The sequence below is a fragment of the Toxoplasma gondii genome, chromosome IX (assembly GCF_000006565.2).
Source record: "Toxoplasma gondii ME49 chromosome IX, whole genome shotgun sequence".
Lineage (NCBI taxonomy): Eukaryota > Apicomplexa > Conoidasida > Eucoccidiorida > Sarcocystidae > Toxoplasma > Toxoplasma gondii.
In genome coordinates this window covers 4,072,760-4,098,633 of record NC_031477.1, presented here as the reverse complement: position 1 = coordinate 4,098,633, position 25,874 = coordinate 4,072,760, and the positions used below count along the sequence as shown (strand labels likewise).

Below are 25,874 nucleotides of genomic sequence, written 5' to 3'. Positions count from 1 at the left end.
CATCAAGGCTCCGCACACAAACAACGCAGAAATATGTTGACAGATTAAGACTTACTTCTCCTGAAGGCACAAACTAACAAGAAGCATCGCCCGTTACGAATGAGGTTAAATGAGTAGACAAACAAGTAAGAGAGCCACATCGTACTCTCTGGTTTTGCCAACGCACCAGCAGTGTGGTGAGACCGTGACTGGAATAGAGACACGGGGACATAACAACTAGTCTGCGCGTTTATACCATAGTTAGTCTTAAAACGGTATCTAAGAACCACCTCTTGTGTCTGGAAAAAAACTCGACCCTGCTACTTGCATCAATCGGTTGTTTGAGCTTTAAATACAGACACTTCTTGTTTTAAGGCAAGATGTCTGTTGGGGGAGACAACAACCAGCTAGTACAGAGATCTCTTTGTGCAGATCAGGTTATCGCAATAGTGAGGACGACTCAGACTAAGATGAATTCTTCTGAAAATTATGTGCTTCATTAAAATGGCTTACTCTACTTGCTCTAAGGTGATGACCCTCCAACCAGCGCGGTGCAGCAGGTCTGTGACGCAGTTCGCGTCACAGATGACAGAATTAGTCGAAACGCGGCGACTATAACTGAACAAAGACTTATTTCGCTGCCCGCGCTTCATAAAGCCGCATTATTCTGTACCGCAACCATTTTTTCTGTGCACTTGATGGGGTGATGATGCTTCTGCCCCAGTGATGCATCAGTGGCGGTATCTAGGCACGTAACTTACATTCTGGCGGGGTTACGCAAACGAACAAGCCACCATTTTCCTTTCTGATGTGGGAAGGGTTTCCTCAGTAAAGAGCTTGCTTGATCACATGATGCCACACACTGAGCACCATGATGAGCAAAAATGCTGGTTTTCTCAACACGTGCGCGTGCCGCACCATTTACAAATCTCCACAGAGTGTTGAAACGAAGACACCGTGGCGAGAGAGTGTCTCAGACTTGCTCCATTACCATGTTACCTCTCAAATACTACCAAGCTCCAAACCAGAACTAGTGTGCGATGTCCGTAGAGATCCGCCTGCCAAGGGAGCAGCAACTCAATGCAAAAGCAGTAACATCAACCATACTTTCACAGATACATATGAATGCCGAACCGCGGACAGTGTATAGGTCTTCCGTGAATAGCGATGAGGGAATTACGTTTGCCGCTGTTGCCTTCCGTATCGTAGTACTCAGATGGATGACAAATTTCCAATCAAAATCGCAGAATCCTACTCCTGTGTGGCCAGAGGCATCGGGGAGACTGCAGATCATATTAGTCTATCATACAAATTAGTGCCTATGTGTCAAAAGGGATGTAGGCTTGTCGAGAGGAAATGCCTTGAGTCTCAACAAAGGTAATCTTGTTCTCTTGTATGATGCGTCCTGAGCACTGGTGGCTTAATTTCGGAATTTGAGGACAAAGTATACCTACAAAAGAAGAGGCAGTTGCGTTGTACGACTGACTTCGGAGCATTTCTGGGTGAAAGGAAGCTTCCCAAATATCTTGGAAAAGTGGAAGCACACGTAGAAAGTCCATGGAACTAACTGCATCGCAAACGCTCCATTTGCGATGTGTTTTTTTCCATTTGTAGAAAACCCAACTCATGCTGGCCGTGGCATGTCAATCTGTGAACGAAGGCAGCGTAGTGAAAGCTGAGCGGGCCTACGCAAGGCCATGCTTCAATTCGATGATGACGCTGTTCTTGTTCTCCTTCCTTGTTCAGGAAAGGCATATCGAAGCATGTGCGGGATTTGTGAGTTACTTCCATGTCGCCAATGCCGCATACCACGCCAAACCCCGCCCTGCGATCCTCTTATGTGATTTTTCCCCAGATGACGGTACAGTTTTTGGAAACCGATGTGACAGCCTCAATTAAAATCTGTTTGCATTAAAGAAATCACGGTTGCTTGGTTTTCTTTTAACTCCCACACCCTGACATAACTCGTAAGCCCCAGATACGCTTAGGTGTCTCCCTTCTGTCCCTTATGTTCCTGTCACAAAGCTCCCTTACTGAAAAAATAGCCAGTGAATACCCACGTTTCCACGGCGGCTCCCAGGACGTTGAAGCGACCTGTTTTTTTTTTTCTGGACTGAGAGCCGAGCATCCAGAAGAGCGGACGACAGGGAGCGGCGCACATGGTACCATCCCCGTCGCCATTAGAGGCGCCTTGCGGGTCAATCCCGGTGTGAGTTCTCCAATTTCTTTGCATATTCACCTTGGCCACTTTTAGAGAGGAGCCAGCCACGTCATAGTTCAAGTCAATTTCACGTCTCGTTCCCGTTACGCTGGAGCACACGAAACAGAGAAATAGAAGCTGCGGGAGACTGAAAAATCTCAGCTGAAACGTTGACCGCGGGGCCAAAAAATGACTGTCCGGGACAAGGAAAGACTCCAAGGTTCGGGCGGAGTGAAGTGATCCCCAGGTGGTTCCAGAAGGCTGACACGGTTAGTCCAGTCGCGAAGCGCAAAGCGCTTTAGAAAAGAAGAGAGAAACGAGCGATGGGAGAGCTACAGTGTTTGGGTAAAGGTGGGAAGTCGAATACTGCGAAGGAGGGGTGATGGGCCGACAACGGTTTATGGATCCGGGTATCGAAACTGTTGGAAAACGACATATCTCTTGGTTGTTACAGTCGGAAAACCTGGATTATAATCTCCCGGAAAACCGGGGTACGGTACAGAACCAGAGCTATCGACGATATGAGTCATTACGATCATTTCCGGGCTCACACTGTATCGTTGAAACACAGTGGATTGCGAATCGAGGCATCCTAGTGTGGGGGAAGAGTACACTAGAGTCTCGTGATTTGTCTCCACAGGATGGTCTCTGTTCCAGTCGAGCTGTTCCTCTCCTGAGACTGAACCAAACCAGGACTCGGCAGAGTGAAATTTTAATTGCCCTGCTGCGCTACATTCTTCTTGCTCACTCTCCTCTCTCTCAACCCTGTCTCCGAGAGTTTCTTCGCAAGCTCCTCTCCGATCATACACTGCAGTATCCTCTTCCTCTACGTCGTCGTGTCCAAAATAGGCAGATCTCTCCTGTCTCTTACCTCTTCCTTGGGCTTCACCTTCCCCAGGTGATCCTTCCAACGCTGCCGGTCCCCGACTGCCGCTGCCGCACTGAACAGGCGACTGAAGCACGGGCGGCCCAGCTTCTCTCCGAGCCGATCGCGCTGTGCATGCGCCTCCGGTGGATAGTGTGAATGTGTCGATAAGGGATCCGAAAGGTGGATTACGAGCTAAACGGGCGGTGTAAAGACCTTCCCGCAAGCGTGACAAGTCCTCCGGAGATGCCCGTGGCACGGCACTGCCGACACCCGGGCGCGCAGTGACGCTTCCGCGATTCCTAGAAAAGGTTCGCGCCGCTCGGAGGACACAAGACTGTGGAGTCTCTCCAGGAGGCTTTTGAGACCGAGGCAGAGAAAAGCGAGCAGGCGCCCTGTCCTCTCCTCGTGCCGATGATGCCCGCAGAGTCAAGCCCCGATGTGTCAGCGGGCGACCTGAAACAGGTGGAAAACGAGGGGAAACGGAAAGAATCTTACATTTGCTCAGTCGCATGTCTGGATGTATACAGGATGTGACTAATCACCCAGCACATAAATATGCATATATACATGTACGTACACGTATATACATACATATATCTATATATATGGTTAGATGCACCCTTCGGAGACTTAGAAATCCCACCAGCTTTAAATAACAGAAGTAGCTGCTATCTCCAGACGGCTTCTCGGTGAGTATGTATTCTGTTGGCACAAAGTTTCTACATTACATTTACATCTGAACGCGTCTCTTACTTGTTTTTGTATTCAGCTGCGTTGTGACCTTTTCCTTTTTTCGACTTTCTGCTTGGCTGTCCGGGGTCCTTCCGCTACTCCGTGTTTCTTTCGGCAGCCTTCCTGTCGCGGATTTCCGATCTGTCCTCCTTCCAGTTGCTTCTGCGCCACTCTCAGCCTCGCCCACTCGCCTGCGTGTCACGCCTCGCGCCGCCACCAGGAGATTTCGTTGGAGCTCAGCCAGAGGTTCTTCGCGCGTCGCTCTCGAAAGGGCCAAGCCCCCGCCCTTGGGGCCTGCAAAGGGCAAAAGGAAGGACTTGAGCCCAGCTCTCGGCGCCCTCGACAGGCGATCGGAGGGGAGCGATAAATCAGAGCGAGCTGGGTCGGGCTCCAGCGAGGACCCCCGGCACGACTCCGGCTGCGTCCTAGCCTCCTGCTTTTTGTCTCCATCTTTCCTTCCTACCAACAGTGCGCCCCTGTCTTTCTTCGACGACGGCCTGTCCCGCGCGAGCAGTTGATCGGCGCCAGAGCCGGTGCTTCCCGCGGGTCTCGAGTCTATCACCCGGAGAGTCCGGGTCTCGCCACGCTCTGTCTGGGATCCTCTCGCGCTACTCAGCAGGCGACAGCCTTCCGCCGTAAACTGCCCTCGGCCCAAAGGCCCGGTTCCCGTCGAGCGCACGTCCACCACCGCTGCGGGTGGAAGCGAGGAGCCTGTCCCCCGAGAGGTCTCCACAGGCGCTGCAACGCCCGGGGTCCCAGAAGCCCGAGCGCGCGCGCTCGTGGGCGCGTGATAGGTGGCAGGCGCGCGGTAGGTCGCAGGCGCGCGGTAAGTCGCAGGCGCGCGATAGGTCGCAGGCGCGCGATAGGTCGCAGAGCCGCGGCTCGTCAAAGGAAGACGCAGCGAAGCTTTTTGTTGCTGGCGGAGACGGTGAAGTCTCGCTCGACTTGCCATCGCCGTTGGGGGCCACAAAGGCACCGACGTAGAGGGAACAGGAGCAGCTCTTTGCCCAGGAGGGACATGCCCGCGGTCACAGATGAGAGACGACGCCCGCGCTGTGGTCCTGCCCGAGTTCACATAGGAAGAGGCGGAAGATGAGGAAGCTGAGGAAGCAGGGAAGTTGAAAAGGGCGGGAACGGGAGACTCTCCAGATCGCTTAGATCGGCTTTTTCCAGAGTTCCCAAGGCAGCGCTTGTCAGATGAGGACGATGAACTGGGGCCGACCCTCGTGTCCGGCGGCGAAAGAGAGTTCTTGTACAGGGTGCGACCGTTATAAGCGGAGAGGGAATCAACTGTGCTGTTTGACGCATTGCTTTGATGGCGAATATCCAGCAACGCGCAGTCCTCAGATTTCTTGCCTTCCTGCGTCCGGCGACTCTTCTCCTCGATTTCCGAACCAACACCGATCTTGTTCCTCTCGTAGCCGACACCGAAGAGAATTGAGGCTTCCCCTGAAGCGCGACCACCGTCCACGCAGGCCTCTCCAGAAAAGCCGTGCCTCTGTTCTTTTCCAGCTATTAAACGGGGGTCCGCTTTTGTGTTTTCCTGGCCCTCCTCCATCTGGCTTCCAATGTGAGAGAAACCATCGCAAGGATCCGTGTGCAAACGGTCGTAGTAAAACCACGTCATCGTTTCGTCCCTCCTGAATTTGCTTTCTTTAGCCACGCCGCCTTCCCTGGTGCACGCACCCAAACCCTGAGAGCCTTCACTGGCGATAGGAGCGTACGACAACATATCTGGAGAATCGAGACTAGCCGATAAATACTGGCCTGGCCAGATCGGCGCTTGTCGGTGCGCGGGAGCGCAGCCTGTTGAGCAAGACAGAACAGAAGCGGCCGGGGCGTCTGCCAAAGAGGTTGAAAAGTAATGATCACCTGCGACACGTGCATGCACGCTTGGAGCTCCGGATGCCGGAGGTGTCACCGTGGTAGTGTACTCGACGCCAGAGGGTGGCAAAAAACTCAAAGGGATGTAACATCCGTGAGCAACGCGTTGTTCGGGGGCGGAGGAAGCCTCGGAAGGACTTGAAGAAGGCACAAAACCGTCGTTATCATTGGGTACGGGAGCCAGAGACATTGGGCACTGAGGTAAATGCTTCGGAGAGACAGAGGACAGCGCAGCGCTTGCTTGTGCTCGTGCTTCAGGTTCCAGTGGCGCCGCCTCGATAGGAACGAACGCAGGCCTCCGATTCATTTTGGCTAGCAGCAAAAAGTAGCTGAAGAGACAAAGAAAACAGGGGGAAGAGCAGTATCTCAGTTTCGGAATCCATGCTTAGCCGATTCACGTATACAAGACAAGGGCAACCAGTGAGATACGAGAATCTCTGGATACGCTTCATTGAAAACAACTGTGTCCCATCAACTCTAAACGCCTGTGGGCACGACACAGGGAGACAGAACGGATGCACGAGTACGGACAGAAAAGGACTAGTTTCAGTATATCTACGAAAAAGTTTCTAGACAGATGATGCCGGCAGACGGGAACCTGAAAAAAAAGAGATAGAAGTGTGCAAAGACCTACGCCGCTGTCGACGTCGTGAGTTCTCCCTTCTGAAGGGCTTCGACTGTCTTCCCGGTATCAATGCCCAACTGCGCCATCTGGATCAGAACCCGTCTCGACGGTGGCTGAAACGAGAAACAGATAGATGCAGAAAAAAACCACGAATACCAGGATACAAGCATACAGCAAACAAGGATAAGAGGGAATCCGACGAAAGAAGTCCTAACGAAACCGGCGAACAAACGGGGGGGAGGAGCCCGAGAAAACAGCTCATAAAGCGTTGGCCCACACGCACACACTGAAAAAGAGGAGAAACAGATGGAAGGATGAAAACAAAAGAACAGGGCACGGAGAAGTGATCTAACGACGAGAAACACATGCCAAAGAGAGGGCAGCGACGTCGTAACAGCAGGCGAACGAGGATAGAGGCAAGAAAAGGACCGAAAAAAGGAAGTCGAATAGCACCCTCCACACTGGAAGGCACGCGTCAGGGCATGGAAATGGAACACGATGTAGAATATCAGAGAATGCGGTTACTTCTACTACAGGAACGAACACAGAGGAAGCCACGTACGAGAATATGACACTCGAGAGCAATAAAATGTTTCTTCGCGCTGCAGCACAGTACGCTTCACAGCGGAGCCACAGTCTGTTTCTTCTGCTTCCACTACACAGAAAACAACCTTATCTGTGTAGGAACGGAGTCGCTCTCGTCTTACGGCCTTGGGATTGACCGCATCGGCCCACTGGGCACAGCTGCTGCAGAAGGGAATGCCGCAGCCCAAAGGAAGGACAGCAGAGATGGCCGAAGAGTCTTGCGGCTCTCGTTCTTCTGTGAAAGTCTTCTCTGTCTCAGACTTCTCGCACAGAGTGAAGGAAGGAGGCAGAGAGGAAGAGCCACCGTGACTGAGAGACACGACGTCCCTTGTGTCAGTCACGAGTGCGTACCTGACGAAGAAACCATTTCGCCAGAGATATTCTAGACAAGCGACGGGGTGAGTAAGTGCAAATAGACCATTACCACACTACTAGAAATAGAGTATACAGACCTGAGTATTCCGTACTGTTCGCCCTGTCCTGTCCCTGCGTGCGACGCTCTAATTCGCTTCAACGTAGTTGCTACTTGCAGAGCAGTGAAGAAGACATGGAGACGAAACAGAGAAAACACACAGGCACTGGCGAGTATGGATCGGGATAAGAAGGGAAGAAATACTGGGAGAGCGCCAGGACAGAGGACACGTTCGACAACTTCGAGACATCTGCTCATGTCAAAAGCGAAGCGAAAAGTCGAGCAAAAACTGTCTGGTAATTATTGTGAGCATACCTCAGAAAGACACATACAGCGTGGTGAGCGATACAGCGCGACGTACATGCAAACCAAAGTGAAGACAGGCATTTATCAGGCGTGCGTGAAATACAAAGCGAGTAAAGTGACACAGCTGGTAGAGCCTCATGTCATCGACCTCCTCTCTGATTTTTTCGGCAGATTTCTCTATTTAGGAGCGGCTCGTTCACTCACCACGGATGGCGTTTGATGCGTTCAGGCGTCAGCCGCTTTTTTGGATCTTTTTCCAGCAAACCGCGAAGAAGGTCCTCTGCATCTTTCGAGATCCACTCTGGACACTCAAACTCTCCCTTGACGATTTTCCGGTAGAGGCCCTCAGTTGAGTCGTCCTCGAAGGGAAGGTATCCGGCAATGAGGGCGTAAAGAATGACGCTTCAAACATAGCAACAGCGGAACAGAGACGCCCACGATTTCGGGATTTCGGCAGTGTCTGGTGACTAGACAGTGGATAGACGACGAGACACCACAAAGGCTACGTGGAGAATGCGAGCGAAAGAGCGGAAAGACGACCCATGCGAAAAGGGAACGAACACGCTTTTGGTGTTCTGTGTACTCTCCTTCAGCAGCCAGGCAGACAAGAAGAAAAGAGAAAGGAACCGGAGACGGCGAGAAAACAGGTAAAGGACGAATCAGAAAAGGCAATGGCTAAGCCGGTGGCCCACCAGGGCCCCTCACAAACGGCCACACAGCAAACGCGCAGAGGACGAAGGTTTGGATGTATACTGAAGAAGATTTCGGGAAGTAAGAAACAGGAATATAATGCGGCATGGCCGCAGCAAGGCCTAGACCCCTTCGCCATCCGCCGTTCACTGTACATGTGGTTACAAAGGAACCGAGTGGCAACCGCAAGAGGAGCAATCCGAATCACACTAGTCGCTCTTCTGGCAGGCAGTAGCACAGTCGTTTTGAGCCTAACCCGCAACTCCAGATGTCAACAGCAAGAGGGTCGTAGGCTTTTCCTTCGACCATCTCGGGGGCCGCGTAGGAAGGAGAGCCACAAGCAGTTTTCAGATTAGAGCGACAAGTGTACGTGTTGGAGAGACCAAAGTCCACGATTTTGATGTTCTGGTCTGCATCGAGAAGAATATTTTCTGGCTTCAGATCCCTGAACAACAAAACCAACAACCAAAGATGTACAGAAGACAGTGCACATAACGATCTGCACAGATTTGGGTACGGAAATACAACCGTGCAGGCGCTTCGTGCTGCCTACCTCCGCCAGTGCCGGAAGCTATGCATCAGCCAGTCAGGACAATTAGACCAATAGCAATGCCATTGCCTTCAATACAGATAGAGACCCCTAATGATTCTGTGCAGAGTAACACTGGGAAGGAGACTACCAAGATGAATATCATGGTATGTGTACAGCTTCTATTAAAAATGCTGGTTGTTCAAACATTCTCGTGATAATACATGCATATGCTTATATGTATCCAAGCATCACAGGGGAAACCGGTAGCAACCAGACGACGATAAGGAAAGAAACGGGAAAGCAAGAAAGCACGCATTCAGGTGAGTGAGGGTCTTCGATCACGGAAACAGAGCGAAGTTGTCACTGACCTGTGACATATTTTCTGCACATGCATTTCTTCGACTCCCGAGAGAATTTGACGGAAGAATTTGCACGCTTCCATCTCCTTGACGCATTGATGCTCGACAATGTAGTCGTATAACTCGCCTCCGGAGGCGTATTCCATAATCAAGCAGAGGTGCTGCTGGGTCTCGATGATCTGGGCGGGACGAGAACAGAGTGAAAGGGAAAAGCAAAAAGATGGACAAAGGTGACAGAAGCAGGGAAAAGAGAAAACAGGAAGGAACGACGGAAAGAAGACAGAACGTGATGGCGTGAGTGACAACACAACAGACATCAACGATGGGTTGTGAACGAAGAAGCGCAGTGGAGAAAAAGGAAACGGCAGAACGACTGATTTTGAACGTGAACAGTTCGTTTTTTTCCTCTCTCTATATTCTCAGTTCTTAGTGGGAAGCCTCACCTCTAACAGACGAACAATGTGAGGGTGTCTGATTGTCTTGAGGATCTGGATTTCTCGTAAGACCCTCTCGACATCCTCGGTCTCCTTGATTCGGCTTTTTTCTAGAATTTTTATGGCGACTTGCTCCTGTGTAGCAACGTGAATTCCAAGTTTGACCTTTCCAAAAGTGCCTTCTCCTATTGTCGCGCCTAAAGTATATTGTTCCATACTTCGCATTCCGACTTCCTCAGACTGCCGGCAGGTTAAGGCCCCGCTGAACGCGAGCGACTCCGTCCTAGGTCGGGAAGCAGAAGAAGACCTTTTCGTTCCCACCCTTCGTCTGCCTGTCCGTTTCTCTGTTTCTGTTACACTTGAAATACTATGCGTTTCATGTCCACCGGCCCCTGTAGCCGCCCGTTTTGTATCACGAACTCCACGCGCTGTTTTCTCTGTTCGTGCCTCAGCACCTGATCCAACGACGCCAACACCACGCGATGCATTGCCATTCCTCTGCCCCGCTGCTTCCCCTCGATCTCTACCCACAGCTTTCGCCTCGCGTGTATGTACACCCGAAACATTGACGTTTCTCGCACCGCAAGCCGTCTGCACATGGGACAACGAAAAGTTTCTCCTGCCTAGCATCACACCCGCTCCGGCTTTCGTAGAGCGCGAGGCTGGCGCTCGACCTGAAGCATCTTGTTTTTTATTTTCCTCTGGTTTCTTTACGTCGCGGGACGCCGCCACAGCTGCGGACCCGGCGAGAGTAGCGGAAGGCCAAAAAGGCAACTGCGTCTCTGTGGAAGAGCAGGCAATCGCCCCAGAGCTGTTAGAAGCGCTTGGTTGGCTCACAGAACCCGAAGGGAAAAGTGGGTTGCGAACCATCGCACCAGCCATTGCTGAGACGCCACCCTCCTGACCCTGTAATATGAGTCCATTTCTATATGTGACTGGACCTGCGGTTAGATCATGAGGATAAACGGGAGAAGCCGTCACAGACATTCTGCCCCCTTCCTGCAGACCTGAGACGCCCAACCCTGTCTGATGTGCTTCCGCGTTCCCGCCAGTTGTAGGTCTAGCGACGTGTGTAACCTGCAAACGCATCGAAGGGGGGCCTGTATGTTCTGAACCCGAAGCATGCAGAGAAGGGACTACACTGTCCATCATCTGACCGTCGCCTTCTCCCGCCATTCGCTGTGGAGCGTGTCTCGCAGTCACCGCCATCGCCACTCTGTCCCCTCCCTCCGGCCGTGCCAGGACGGTGAAAGTGGGACCGACCGGACACACCGGGGGCCGACTACGGAGCCCTTCTTTGGGGAAGGCAAGTCGACTCGGGATCTCCCCTGAGTGGTTTGAAGATGCTTGGTTGACGCCGCCGTCCAGGCTTGCTCCACAACATTGGGTAACACCTAGAGCGGCTGTGGGCAAGGGACCATGACGGAGGCGAGGAGTCGCCGTCGCGCCCAGTCGCAGGGTCAAGCCGCCGCGATGGTCCGTTTGACCTCCATCTTCGATGCAAGGAGGGAACATTGGAGGAGAGTATCTAGGAGTGCAGAGAGGAACGACAGAATCATGAAGAGGTGGGCGGGACGGCGGCGCCTGGCCGCGGAAGGTCGCCAACTGGCCTGTCTGATTTTGACGAAGACCCGAGAGAAGATGGACAGGTTCAGGCACGCGACCTGTTTGACTGGGGCTGGCAAAGCATCCAATTGAAGAGGCTAGCCCCCGATGTCCCGCCGATGCATCCGTGGTGGAATATTTATCCCGGGATCGAATCCCCGGAGATGACGAGGACGCCCGAGGTGCAGCAGTAGTTGGCGAAAGTGGACGGTTGAAATCCCTCATGCAATAGAGCATAGTTCCACCCGTCCTAGGATCGGTGGCAAAATAGTTCCCGCCAGACAGAAGAGGCGCGTGCGTCGCTCCGCTCGAACTGCACGTGGCAGTATGCGACCTGGCGACCACAGTCCCCCTTCCCTCCCCCTCCCGAAGAGAGTTATGGCAGGGATCTACGCGAACAGAAGACGCTGGAAGTGTCTTCCCATCCGGACCCACGATTGCTAGCGGTGACGACGCGCCCCAAGGCACGACGGGACGGAGAACGGAACACGGGACTGGGCCTAAGGGGAGGGAAGCGGGTTGTACGATCGAAGTGAACGAGCGAGATGCGCTTACGCGTTGCGGAGAACGACTGGACGTGTATGATGGGGGAACCACTGACCCATATTGACGTGAGCCAGGACGAAGTGTGGAGACAGGTTCCTCAGGGGGGCGGTGCTGGACCACGCGCAGGAAATGCTGTCGATTTGCATGCATCTTGACGGTTCAAAAGGGAAGGAATGTTGTGAAGAAGCTGCTCGGTGGACTACAGACAGGTGACGATGACTCTGTGAAGGGGATAGAGCAAACAACTACGGACATGGGGCGCCTCACACGACGAAACCAAAACCCAGGTTCTCCTGTTGCTCGGCGGTGCAGTGCCTACGACCGAACTCGTTTGCTGCCGGAAAACGTCGCAATCCAGCTTCCAGAGACTACAAGTCTGCCCCACGTTGGACAGTAGCAGTGCCTTCTGGTCACAGGAGTGGCGTACTGTTGTGAGGCCCGAGCTAGACCTTGCTGCGCGTCAGTGGCGAGTTCCGGCCGCTGTGCTACGACTGAGACTGCAAATACCATGGAGCCCCGCCTTGAAGCTCTGTTTCATAGTGCACCGTCTGAAAAGACAGAGAAAACAACTGGGTCGAACTATTCTATCCAGGCCCCACCAGTTCAAGACAAAAAATACTCCCCCCTGAGTTGTCTTGTCAACGGTCAAGATCTTGAGGGTGGTTTGACAGCTATGACACAAAGTCGCGGCGAGCAAACTTGCAAGGACATCCTCCTGTGATTTTGGCTTCAAAAGAAACTGGGAAGCAGAAGAGCGGACGTTGTTTTGCGTCGGATATTCGCTAGAAATTTTGCGCGCTTGCGGGCAAGTGAAAAAGCCGGGTCGCCACGAGGTGAACGCTAGGCGGGGAGGCCACGCTGGAAAGGTTTTCCACAGTCAAACGTCTTCTGCGGGTGGATCTGAAACACTCATGAACGGCTTGTGAAACAGATAACGAATGGACACAAAGGTACAGAAAAAATACAAGCATATTCAGACACAAGACTACACCGTGGTCAGCAGAAATCGAGAACACTGTGACGGATGAACGATCGACCTTCACGCGCAACGCTGTCGTGTCTGGCAACCTGACCTTGCACGATCACCAGACGTCAAAATAAGCGTCGTTGCTCCTGTAAGGTCGCTGAGTAACCTGCTGTGACCGCGGACCAATACGTCTGACTTGGAGAGACTGTTGTAGACTCAAGACAGAGACAGTTCCCAGGAAAGCATTACCTGGTTTCGCGTGCGATGTCTCTGCCCCAGGGAGTAAGCTGTTTTCCAGCTGCGGATGTAAAGAAGCACCACGCAACCCGCCACAGGTCACAGCAGCTAGCAGAACCGAGTGTTTTTCCTAGCAGTCATTGCATGACGACTCGTTCTCCGGAAAAATTCAGAGATACGTACTCTTTAACCTTTTCAGTTGCAGAACAGATGCGATTGGGGCACCATTTTGAGAGTGAAACCGGACCTGGATGGCGCCCGGCTTCTGAAAAGCCTCAAGGATCCCATCAGAACGATAGAAGCCGACACGACTCTGCCGCGGGTTGTGCCTCACGTCGAACTCTGCACCATCCCCTGCTAATAGCACTATTTAGCTGGATTAAACGACGACAGTGTTGCTTTCTCTGCCGCCTTTGCACTTACGTGAGCCAGTGGAAATGGGCAAGCCTTTCTCGCAGGGAAAAGTCGGCGAACAGTGGGGCCGGCGGCACAGTTGTTTGCGGCATGAATCGGACAGCTACGGTTGTGTCATCCTCTGACTCTGAAATGGCAATATATGCACGTCTCTGTGCAGATGAATAACTCCTCTACCACACTCGGCTTTCTAGGCCCGCGCGTCTCTTGCCCATCAACTTTCGGCACGAAGAACCTGACACTGCTCTGTGTGTGGGGCAGGACAGGATTTCCCTCCGTTAATACATGTACTTCATGTTTAAGCACGTATTGCTCTAACACCAGTCCACATGTTAATCCTGTAGGAGAGCCTTCATGCAGTACGGGGTCCGTCTGTAGTACAGCCAACAGTGATCAGCGGCTGCAAAATCCCCGCCTTCCCGTCCCTACTGAGTTCAGACCGGCTTGCTGAAGGGTTACTCCCTGCCGAACAACTCCATCACAAAATTCACGCATATAATATCGTGTGTACACTCGTTCAAACACCCTCTCATGATTGCCTACTCTATCAACCATCTTGGCGGTTGAACTGGCGCACCCAATTTACCACCTGTTCGCCGTTATTAGTAAAACCCTTCCCTTACTCGATTCGGATTAACGAAATGGACACACGAACGTCCATTGGTAACCCCCGTGAAAAAGCGTAGATTTGGACTGCCTGTGTTTGTTCGAACGATACACCGCATCTCCGTGAGTAAACACCGGATTGTCATCTCTACCATGTGTGCGACATGGACGGTTCGGCTTCTTTCTGTGACCACACGTTCCTCAGTGTCGTAAACACAGATCCTACCTATCATAACACGCCGATAAATTATGCGGGACTACAACCGCACAAAAAAAGAAACAACTAGGGGGAGGCGCGACCACCCCCAATAGCCCTCCGTGTGCGTCGAACGAAGCGGGCACCCGCTGCGAGCATGTGCTTTTGTTTTCCGTGTCCTCTTCACTTCTCTTTGTTTCTTCATTGTCTCGTTCCTTGAAGATCCATGTCGACCGATCCAGCCCCCATGTAATTGCATCCGCCTTGAAAAACCAACTCGAACACTCAAAAACTGCACCCCTTGGACGGAAAAGATAGACGAACACAGTCGAGTAGACGCGTTAATCGAAAACCCCAAACCATTTCACGCTCTGATATATGAGACTACAGCCGTCGGCAACTACACTTCTTGCCACTACTCTGCCTACACAATGTATATCCGCTCTTCAGCCGAATGCATGAAATTTTGCCACCGCGCCTGTTTCCACGGGACCCATTGTCACACGGCCCGAAGTAGCGTTGCAGCAGCTTGCAGGCTAACGTCTTGGTCTCGGTCTTGGATGCCCCAAACATTCCATCAGGTGCAAAAGCTTTATCCACATCATCTCCAGCGCCTGCCGCCCTTGCAACAAAAAACGGTGTACGCGCGCCAACGCATGATGACGTATGGTGTTGTGTGTGTTCTAACCCCTGACTTGCGCTTCCCTGTCCACTGCTCTGGGCGATAGCTCGATACGGGGTTCGAACGCGTCCGCCTGGAAACACCCTCCCACATTTGCTCCTTCTGTGCTGCCCGCCTGCGTACTTGTTCAACCCAGCGCCGCTAAACTCTTATTCAATTCCACCACGTCATCAACTGACTTCCTGAAACACTCTTGTTCCTCATGTGTCAGCTCCAGTTCGATGACCTGCTCGATTCCCCCACCGCCTATAACTGCCGGCAAACCAATAAACATATCGTGAAGCCCATACTCACCCTGGCAATACACACTGCACGGGAGCACTCTCTTCTCGTCTTTTAAGAATGCCTGGGCCATTGTTATAGCAGAAAGGGCTGGAGCATAGTACGCTGACCCTTGCCCCAAAAGTCTCACAATCTCCCCCCCAGCTTTCTTTGTACGCTCTACGATCTCTGCCAGTTTTGCCTCAGTCATTTTTCCTTTTTTAATGAATTCTCGCAGTGGGAAACCATTCACCGTCACATAACGCGCGAGAGGCAGCATGTGGTCACCGTGTGTGCCGATAACAGTAGCTTGAATATCTCGAGGTGATATCTCCAGCTGATCCGCAATGAAGCGTCTAAATCGTGCCGAATCTAACACATTCGCCATTCCGCAAACCATGTTTTTTGGTAACCCGCTCGCTTCATGAAAGCACTTTACCATGCAGTCAAGCGGGTTTGTCACTACAATTACAAAAGCAAGCGGGCAGTACTTCTTCACTCCCTGCGCTACCTCTCGAATGATTTTTGCATTGAACGGTAAAAGGTCGTTTCTGCTCCACTCCTTGTCACTCTTCCCCGGTACCTTGGTCAGCCCTGCAGTTATTATTACGACATCCGATCCGGCGATCTTCTCATACTGGTTTGCGCTCGTCACGCTCACGTTCGTGTCAGCAATGCTTGTCGCCTGTGAATCATCCAACGCCTTCCCTTCTGGCATGCCTGTGACAACGAACCCAACATCGCCAAAGCGCTCGACAAGGGCACTTCATTTCTCAGAGCAACGCCAGTGCTCCTCAGTTTCATTTACTACCGCCATTTTCCTTACATACCAGGGGTGGCACCACACATCCAAGCTACACGCGTACCGTTCGGGCACAAAATGGACAGATACAGTTCATTTAGCAACCCTCGGCGCTACAACTCTTCATCCGGCTCTCTTCCAGTCCCCTGCGCGAATTCATCTCCTAAAGACATCGAGCGGGTGTTATTTGACAGCCACCACTGAAAACTCAGGTACACTACTTGTAATTCATTATTGGCACATCCATCACCACCGCTATCATCAATGAAGGCTACACACGCTTGCTTGCCTATAGGAAGCGGACACGAGTCTTTTAACTCAATCCTAGGCGTGCTGGGCTTCATCCTCTTGTGATGTAAATGTGTCGACATTCAACGGATACTACACAGTCCCAGACACCCAGTGAAGTCGTGTCCTGAGTGGAGAACGAACCACCATGCACACTTGCGTAGCACGTGTTTAGATGCACTTGTCGCAAGAGAGTGCTCCTCTGAATACATTCGTACCTGTTACAACGTCGAATAGTACGACGTCGGCTAGCTCCCGAAGCACACAAAGGTAGCCCATGGTTCCTCCTATCATGCCAGAACCAATCATTGCAATCTTTTTTCTTCTGCTAACGGTACCCGTCATGGTGGAAGTGAAGTACGAATGCCGAGCAGCGCAAAGAAAGTCGTAAGTATGTTGCTACGAAAAGCCACCGACACGCCTGAACTTTTGGCACGACGCCGTTTAACTCCTCACGACTTTAAGTTAAACATTCAGGTCTCTTCATTACTCAGAAGTTCCACACACACGAGTATAATTTCTGGAATACGCTACAACGTTCTCCTTGTATCCACCAGATTGTCTTCTGTGCCCTTTTCGGAAGGCGCTGCACAAAACTCTGCCGGCATCGACCACGTCCGGTACAGATATCGCGTCACGCCCTGTCCGCAGTTTCACTCCCCTGCAGAGCATGTTGCAAGAAGTTCTGGTTATTTGTACGCCTCAGCCCGACGCTTGTCACCGGCCGGCGCTGGTTCTGGAACCGGACGCATGCTCCGGGCAGTACCTCCCGCACCAGGTGACTGGAGAGTCACCATCATCAGCCAGTGATGATGCAGCTAAGCTAGCTCCTTGCAAAGCGTGCACACTTCGTTCGCGGTTGTAGAGAGAAGAACGGGAGTGCAGTTGGAGGTGGAGAAGAAAGAAGGAATAAACAAGTACGGTGTACCACGAGGTTTTGAGACAAACATCAGGTGATTCGCTCCGAACCCCCTTTTTACAATACGAAGGCAGCTAAACAGGCTTACCCCGAAACAGGTGCGACCACACGTGTCACGAACGAGGTGCAAACGCCTCACTAGTAAATCAAGGTGGCGGTGTACCCTTCACACACGCACACACACACACGCTCCCACTGCCGAGATTCGCAACAGGGGTGTAGATCCGTGTTTGATCACGTTGCCTTCACGAGGGTAATCTGACGGAACGACAGTTTAAGCTTGACAGACGAAGAGGGGCAAGCGGATGCTAAGGATCTTTGAATAACCATTGCAACAAAAGCTCGTGTAGCAGGTATAGTTTACTTTCTACAGTAGAGATGCTCGGAGGCAGGGGGCACAAAAAATGCAGTATCGATGGTCGCTTCGTTTACAAAAAGAAAATGTGGTAATCAGGACACGAAAACGGTGCTGAGTGAGGCGACGTCAACGGAAAGAATTTCAGGTGAGCTAACTGCCTGAACATCACCTCCACAACAGTGGAGGGCCAGACTTCCTGCTTCTCTTGTTTACCATGGCATCGGAATCTCCCTTGGTATACGGTAGAATTTGTCTATGGCTTACCACCTTACGACACAAAACACGACGGACGTTCGACCGGGTGTGACTCCAGTGGGGGTCTTAGCTGGTATCGATATTGTCGCCCTTCCATTCAGGGTACGATGGAACCAAACTTTACCGGATGTGCAATAGCGACGGTCAGTTTGGAATTGCATTACCAATGCCGTGCTTACTGAAAGCAGGAATCAACTTCTTCCTTTACTGCCGCCATAGAAGCAGTGACTGAGGTACTACATACACCGGGTGCGCAGTGGACCCTCGCCTGCCCTTTTTGAAGGTGTAACTATGTATTGGGGAAGTAGAGAACATTTACGGGATACTAACTAAAGTACTTTCTGAAAGCGACATGGCGACATCAGCACCACTGCAGACAAAGAACTTCAGCTCTGTAGAGTTCAATGAACCGGCACGGTCGTGTCGATATTCTGTCTCATATTTTGTGGACAACAGAGAATAACCGCGACCGAGTAGTCGACAGAAGGGGTTGAGATTCGTATTTTGTCCAACGGTGAGCCTAAAACCAACTATGCCTTGTTGCGCTTCAACATCCACATCTTCTCAATTATGACTTGCTAGCCTGACTGTATATCCACCAAGCCAAAAACCGAGAACCCATGGCCGATGGCGTCGAGGGCACTGAATTCGTTGAAAAAACATAATCTTGAGTACACATTGGCTCCATGCATAGGCAGTGACCTCACTGTTGCTCAGCGTTGTTTCCACAAGCATCGACAGAAGGGATACCCCTGAAACCCATCGTGAGAGTAACAAGCTGTCAACAAAGGAGGGACCATACAAATTCGTTTTTCGGTTTTCAATACAAGGACAGGTGCTGATTTCCTTTCGCAGGGTTCGGGGGTTACGGTCAAGAGAGAATGCTACTGAACCAGCTACGAAAAGCGTTCCCTATACCACCTTGTCTATCATTTTCATCTCCTCTATTTCTGCGGTGCCACTCGGTACGCTGGCCATCGCTTCGCGAACGATCCCTTGTACTGCTCATTCGCGAAGCACATGCGCTGTCACTTCTTTCCCCATTATCCCGTTGCAGAAGCACATTTATATCTGCACGGCAATTAGGACACGTACTGTTGCACCGAAGCCAAGCATGAGCACACTGCCAGTGAAACACATGACCACACGGCAGAATGATGCTCAGATCACCTTCCTCGAGAGTCAGTGTACAAACAGTGCAGCTTGGTCTTTCAAATTCATCTACACACATGCTCCAAGCGGGTTTTTCTGCAGTCTCACTGTGGTCAGGACTCAACGGTGCTTCTGAATTCGCTTCAACGCCTTGCACTGCCTCAAGGTTGCGACGACTCTTGTCTGAGTTTCCTTCCTCTTCTTGTGGCGGCCGTTTATCACTCGGTCCACCTTCATGCCCCGGCGTGCTCACAGACGACAGTGCATCAGAGAGTGACTCCGGCTGCACCCTCACTGCAAATGTCGACGAAGCTGAGTCATCCTTCACTTGCTCAGTTTGTCTTTCAATCTCTACCCCTGATGGCTGCTGAATGATGTGGGTGATATTGGTATCTCCGCGAGCAGACTTCTGTGGATCTCTGTCGTGCGTTGTCGTGCCCATCGCAGCCTGCTGCTTTGATGAACCTGGCGAGGCATTCCGCTTGCATGGGCTATCGTCTGGCTTCGCTCCCGAAGGCAACTTCCGCTCACACAAATCTCGGAATGAGTGTAGGTAGTGAGCAAATGAAAAAGGATGAACAAGCCGATCGCGAAGGACATCGACCATCTGCTCGCTGAGTCCTTGACGTGGTCCGCGAATAGAGGCAGCTGGGATTACGCGCATCAGAACTTGCGGGTCCAAAGCCTACACAAATTGAGATAAGTCAAAAAAAACACAAACTCCGCGTCTGCATGGAAACCCCTGATCAATGCATTGCTATTCGGTTCCATCTGAAGTAGAATTCAAACAGTCTGGCCAGCGCCAGTAGATGCCTGGAATTCTCAGCCCTTCCTAATCCTCTCTCTCTATCCCTGCCATCGTTTCCGTTGATAAAGATTAAATCACCTGGGCATCCTCACACAGATACTCTACTATAGAAGACTAACCACCGTCACAGCGATATGATGATGTGCGAAAAGAGAGTCCACTCGCAGGAACATGTGTGACATGAAGCGATTCTCCACGCTGGTGTTTTGCCCGTGCATACCACTTTAGCAGACGGAAAAGAACAACCAGCTTCTTCACATACTCAAACCCTATCGTAGGCAGCCGTGGAGTATGAGGAACTGTGTGAGTGCTGTGGGCTTCTTTCAGAAGTGAACAGAAACGCTGATTCCTAGTAGGCCATGTCATACGACCCACATACAAGCAATCTCCTTTTTGTATCCGCACAGAGACAGCTGAGTTCAACACGTTCATTCACTGGTTACGGTTATATCCTTCACACGGATTATGGATGCTCACACGTTTGCTGTTTCACCGTTTTTCTCTCTGAAGGACGGCCCATTTCCCAGTCGGTCGCGTACCTGAGCTGCTGAAATTATAGCGAAGGGCTGCAAACGCACGGGCAGCCGTCGAATGCGCTGAAGGATGTCAGGTGGCAACAGGTCCATGATGGTAGGCTCCACTGACCCTAAAAATACAGAGAACGAGCAACGCGTTGCAACCTGACAAACCCTGAGCGTGTCCCACATCTTGACGCCGGAGAGCTTCTACCTTTAAAAAAGAATGCGAATAAATCATTATAGTCCTGAATAGGAAAAGCTTCCCTGAACACGAACGAGCAACGTTTACGTGGGCGACTACAGAGGTCGATTCGCTCCTCTGCACTGCCCCGGCGACTGTCGAAAATCTCGCCAAAAGGTCCTTCCTCACCACACATCTGAACCGAGCAATCGCCTTTCGCTTTAACTTGGAGGGTGGAACCTCACTCCAGTTGCATGTTTTCTTCTCCACAGATGACATGTTTCCTCTTCTTGATTCGCTTCCATTGCTTTCTCAACCTTCGGGATTGCTAACATGTTTGCAGCGGAGTTCTTGTGTGCGTCCCGACCAAAAGCTCTCCCGATGTGGCAAACGCTACTGTCGCTGAACATGTGTGTGAAAACTCCCCGTCGGACAACACTGATCTGTGACAGACTGGGCACTAGTCGAGCTCTGCGCATTTGAGAGTGGATCCCCCTAGAAAAAGTGCTCAAAGTTTCGTCTTCTCCTCCAAGATGGCCCATGTGTAAAAGGAATTGGTAGCAGCTCCAGATGCCCTCAGAGGAAGCCTGTTCCGTGATTACCTCACCTTGATAGTGAACGATTGTCTCCGGCCCGACTCGAGCGATATTGCACGACGCCGGCTCCGTCGCGATAAGCTTGAACTCAACGCCCCTGGAAAGACTCATAACAACGGTGAGAACATGTACTGCATTTGAAGGCCTTGAAAAAAAGCAACGCGTCCCAGAGTCCCCCGATGTTTGCTGTAGGTGTGCAAAAACGACCAAAAACCAGCATGTCTTCCTGTTGTAGCGAAGACGACACGGAGTTGCTCAGACATCTCTAGAAGAGTAACTCAGGGACATACAAGTCCACGGCTACACATCAAACCGAGATGAGGGGTAGGTCTACGTGATCCGACGGATGCTAAGCCACAAAAACAACGAACATGATTACAGACAGCGTTGTCGACGCACCTGCCCCCGAAAACCAGATTTACGCATACCTATAGGAGTAAACATCCCCGCGAGTGAAGTTTCTCCAAGTATTTTCTAAAAGAAAGGGTTTCAGGTAGTCGTCGTAAAAGTCGAAGCGATACGTTGTCGGGAGGGTGTCGGAGAACGGCACGAAGTGGACGCGCTTGAATTCACCGTACGGGTCCAGAGAGATGTAGATTGACTGCACGGGACAGGAGACAACAACGGACCGACCGGACGTAACACCACATGCAAATGCGTGGTCTCCCTTCAAAGCTTCTTCTTTCACTATTCACACATTCAGCGGAAACTCTGGTGCACTCCGCGGCATACGCGTGCACTGAGTCGGCACCGCGAGTCAACGCCTGTCGACCGTGAGGCTGGACCGCAAGCTCACCGTGTTTTCATCAACGAATCCAGGGTTGTTTCGCGGATCCGTAGCCCACACAACGAAGGTGAGGTCCCCAATGACCAGTTTCTTCCCCGGATACAGAACGACTGTGGACGTGGAACCCGACTTCCGGCCGCGGGGTCCATAGATTCGGGAACTTAGATGTGGCTCGACGAACTCTCGGAACAGCGTTTCCGGATCCAATCTTTCGAGTCTTTTCCCTGCGCGACACACGCCGCTTCCACGTTCTCCACTCGTCTGAACTGTTGATATCCGCTCCCGCAGGCGAACACGAATGGTACCGGGCAACCAGCCACGTCTTGTGTTGCTTCCATTTCTAGGTTCTGACTCGAAGAACTGCGAATGCTGTTGAAGGCGGCGTCTCTGGAAACGGCGTCGTTCAGCAGCAGACGCGTCTCCTCGGCTGGTGTCTGCCTTGCAGGTGTGCCCCGGGCATGCGGTGTGCGTGGCTTCTGCTTCGCTGGACCTTGCTTTGCCGCCCCAATTCTCTCCAAACGTCTGGCTCGGATGGTTTTTTTCGGTTCTCGAACAAACACAAAGCCCGCCTCTCGCTGGTCCTTTCAACAGAGCGTCGCCACTTCCGTCTCCACTCTCTCTCCGCCCCTCTGTTGCCTGCGTGCTAGAGCTTGACGCGGATCTTCGACTCTCGAAGCTTGCCGGCCGATCGCTGTCTTCCACCTCGGAGCACTCCGCACTTTCGTTTTCTCCAACTTCTGTAACGTCCCCACGCGATGCAGGACGCGGAACGGTTGGCCCCCGGAGAGAGAAGCCGTGGGAGTGTCGCTCGCCTAGTCTCTCAGTTTCCTCGTCGCTTGTGCTGGTGCTGCTGCTGACGCTCTCAAGCTCTTCAATGATGTCGGTGAACCCAAATGGAAAGCCGTCATCAGACGCCGCCTGTCTATCGTCAAAAAACGCTGGTGTGAAGGGTGAGAGAAGTTGGCCGACAGGTTGCGTGGACGCTGCTGGCGAGGAGTGGACCATGGACGAAAGGGTATACACGGGGGCAGAGTCTTCTACAGAAGGCTCTTGACGGTCCAGAGAAGGAAATGACGGCGCTTGGTCAAAAAGTTGTTGGTACGAATGGATCCCAGCGCGGCGAGCGTAGGAGGAATTCGGATGCACGAGAGCGAGCAGCTGAACTCGACGAAGTGGCTGCAGAGGTTGACCAGCGAGGAAAACCAGCGTCTCCCTTCCGACGTATCCCGAACGTGGACAGCACTCTACCACGATGTACGTACATGCAGGCAGAGTGTCTGCCTCTGGCTCTGGCTCTTTCGAAGTCTCCACTTTCGAGCGTTCTCCCGTATCCACTGAAGCTCCTGATGTTGGACAGTTCGCCAACGTTACGGGCACCTCAAAGGCCATATACTGCTGCAGAAGGACGTCGTCCGCCATCATCTTCTTCAGAGCGGCGAAGACTTCGCTATCCGCTGCCTTATTACCTATGGGAAGTACATGGACCTTCTCCAACCATCGTTTCTTCACTAGCTGCGAAGGCGGCGTCGAATTCTGAGCCCCTTCTGCGTGCGTGGAGTCCTCATTTGCAGAAGCGGAGACGCCTGCGTTTACCGACATTCCCTGGTCAGGTTCAACCCTGTTTCGAAGTGGCTGTTCCTCACCCTCCATCTTGAAGTCACCTGTTCGGAATTGCAGGATCCGGGAAGGTACGGCGGCGTGGAAGCAAAATACCCCGCTCCGATGACGGTTTCACGAGGTGCTACGTGAGGCTTTCACGTATTTGTTTGTCTCACTTTTTCAACTAATCTGTGGACGCACCGACGAAAAAACAGCATGTGACTGTTACCGGGTGACATGTTCGTGGAACAGCGGCACTTGCAGCAAAAAATCAAACTGGTGTCTCTGCCTCTGCTGTGAAGAGAAACTGGGAAAATAATCACGAAGAGGTCGAGGATTGAGTCTCTCCTTGTTTCCTAGAGAGATGCTTTTGTCTTGCATCACGTAAGAGGGATCCGAGCTTTGTGAATGTAGCCTGCTTTGTCGTAGTAGGTGCTTGCATCTGAAAGGACATGCCACTTGAAAGCGTCACGGAAGAACCAATAAAAATAAACAGGCAGTCCCAAATGACGGCACCGTTCGAGCATTCGATAAGAAGCCGCTAGACCCACTCAAAAAGGGTGACCCACTGATACTGATGCACCAACATGGCAGGGATTTAAGCGCGATCTGTTTGGCATGAGACAAGAATGAAATAACACGTACACTGTTTAGGGGGAGAGGATGTGACTAGGAGGACTCTTTTTACTTCGTAGGTGACAAACACTCAGTAAATCTTAAGATGACACGGCAACGACGCGCAGCGTGGCTGGCTGCTGCCGGCCAAATCGAGGTAGAGGAAAGGCGCGGTTTGAATCATTTTCACAATAGAGAGTGACAAAAAATAAAAAAAACGATGGCGCCACCCCCCGTCACTCAGTTGCTTTTCATCTCTGGCGAATGAACGCATCGAAAACGAGGAACGCAACCAGGTTCTCACAGCTCAACAAGCGGCATGCGAAAAAGCTGGACGCCAGACACGGGCAAATCGCAACGGCAGTCATTCCGCCACTTTTGTGGTCCAGACCTGCGCACATAGAGTGACCGGTATGGACAACTACTTATTAGAGGGTAGGGAAGGAAGAATTTGCCACATGGGAAAACAAGGCGAATGATTGCGCCTACACAACAACCAAACGAAACTCGACACTACGCACACAGGATAGACCTCGGTGGGAGGGGGGAACAGCGGTGACGTCTCTCCAGCGACAGAATGTTGTCTTGTCGAGAAATGCCTCCGCATTTCGAAAGAGGGACTGAGCACGAACCGAAGAAAGTTCACTCGCGGAAAATTATCCACTGAGGACCCAGCGTGTTTTTTTCGTGCTTGCTTTCGATTACGGAGCGGTGTAGCCGAGAGCATACTGACTTCAGCAAATGCGGGACCGCCTGTGTGATTTAAAACCGTCGGATACGCGAGGAGTACCTCACTTCTCAACAGACAAGAGTGCAAACAAACATCTCTTCACGACCCAACGATGTGGCAGTGGATATTAATATGTCTCCGATGCACATACCTGTCAGAGTAATTAACTGTCGAAGAATGCGCCTTCTAAACGCTGTAATCCAGGCAGTAAAACGGCTGCTGGGCGACTCCAGAGAACTTAGCAGCTAAGATTAGCAAGAAATGTCTTTAACTCATTTTTCAATGGAAAACCATGGGAAACCTGTAGAGAAGCATTTTGCTCGGCACTTTCTGGTGTCTCAGGAGGAGTGTTCTGTCGCTTCTCCATAGCTTCCGTAGAATCAGGAGTATGGACTGAACTGTGAGCGGCAAACCTGCACAATTGCTAATACCCGCAGCCGTCTGCCACATCTCGTGAACAAGAGAAGTACCGCACTCCAGCATTCTACCATTCTTACAAGCACGTAATTCGAGACCTCTGACACGGCAAAAGGAGTTGCCACCTCGATAGTGGACTAATGGACTGAGCTGTGTCAAACGACGCACTCAGCAATTCTTTTATGTAAAAGGCAGCCAGCACTCCACCATCTAATTCAACTCGGTTCCTTTACTAAAAAATGAACACAGCCTAAGCAGAAGAAAACAGAGTTATCAGAGCCCATCGAGCGAATGTATTTTATGGGATTTCTGTGTTAGTGCATAGTTCATTGAGCTGAATGGACACATTTTAAACAACAGCCGAACTGGAGACGTGTCACAGAATTCATATTGAGAACCACCCGAGTCTGGGGAAGCAGTCAGCCTTGTCTACCAAACGTAGCACCAGTTTCCAGATTGGTTACTTCGCCCGAAAAGCTGTTACGCTTGACCGTCGTCTTATGCCGTACACTTATCTCGACGCTGATGATGCCGATGTCGTTGACTCGGACTCGCGCAATCTACGCGGAGGAGGTTTTCTGTGTCTACGCGTGAACTTTACCTAAAGGGCCGCTGATGGTCGTGATCAGTGGCGTCATTTTCTAACCTAGGCCTGCAAGTTGCAGGATATGCTTCCTTTTTGACGAAACGACTGCCCACTGGGAGAGAAGTTCAAGAATGAACTCACGC

The 25,874-nt window shown here is 51.7% G+C and overlaps 3 protein-coding genes across 3 annotated transcripts; all 3 read right to left on the bottom strand.

Annotated features, from left to right (window-relative positions):
* Positions 1 to 1,417: 1,417 nt before the first annotated feature.
* On the bottom strand, positions 1,418 to 12,842 carry TGME49_291050 (histone kinase SNF1, putative). Its single transcript, XM_018782134.1, has 9 exons — positions 9,616 to 12,842; positions 9,182 to 9,351; positions 8,538 to 8,726; positions 7,796 to 7,993; positions 6,996 to 7,224; positions 6,298 to 6,401; positions 3,801 to 5,992; positions 3,051 to 3,500; positions 1,418 to 2,288 (listed from the first exon to the last, which is right to left on the bottom strand). The coding sequence occupies exons 1-9, from the start codon at positions 11,905 to 11,907 to the stop codon at positions 2,284 to 2,286; spliced, it is 5,829 nt and encodes a 1,942-aa protein (XP_018636458.1). The 5' UTR covers positions 11,908 to 12,842; the 3' UTR covers positions 1,418 to 2,283.
* Positions 12,843 to 13,651: 809 nt separating this feature from the next.
* LDH2 (lactate dehydrogenase LDH2) lies at positions 13,652 to 17,461 on the bottom strand. Its single transcript, XM_002368447.2, has 2 exons — positions 16,429 to 17,461; positions 13,652 to 15,840 (listed from the first exon to the last, which is right to left on the bottom strand). Exons 1-2 carry the CDS (start codon positions 16,553 to 16,555, stop codon positions 14,987 to 14,989), a joined length of 981 nt encoding a protein of 326 aa, XP_002368488.1. The 5' UTR covers positions 16,556 to 17,461; the 3' UTR covers positions 13,652 to 14,986.
* Positions 17,462 to 18,123: 662 nt separating this feature from the next.
* On the bottom strand, positions 18,124 to 24,204 carry TGME49_291030 (zinc finger, C3HC4 type (RING finger) domain-containing protein). The gene is made up of 5 exons (XM_002368446.2): positions 21,794 to 24,204; positions 21,426 to 21,598; positions 21,009 to 21,094; positions 20,242 to 20,348; positions 18,124 to 19,579 (listed from the first exon to the last, which is right to left on the bottom strand). The coding sequence occupies exons 1-5, from the start codon at positions 23,432 to 23,434 to the stop codon at positions 18,614 to 18,616; spliced, it is 2,973 nt and encodes a 990-aa protein (XP_002368487.1). The 5' UTR covers positions 23,435 to 24,204; the 3' UTR covers positions 18,124 to 18,613.
* Between the last annotated feature and the right edge of the window lie 1,670 nt (positions 24,205 to 25,874).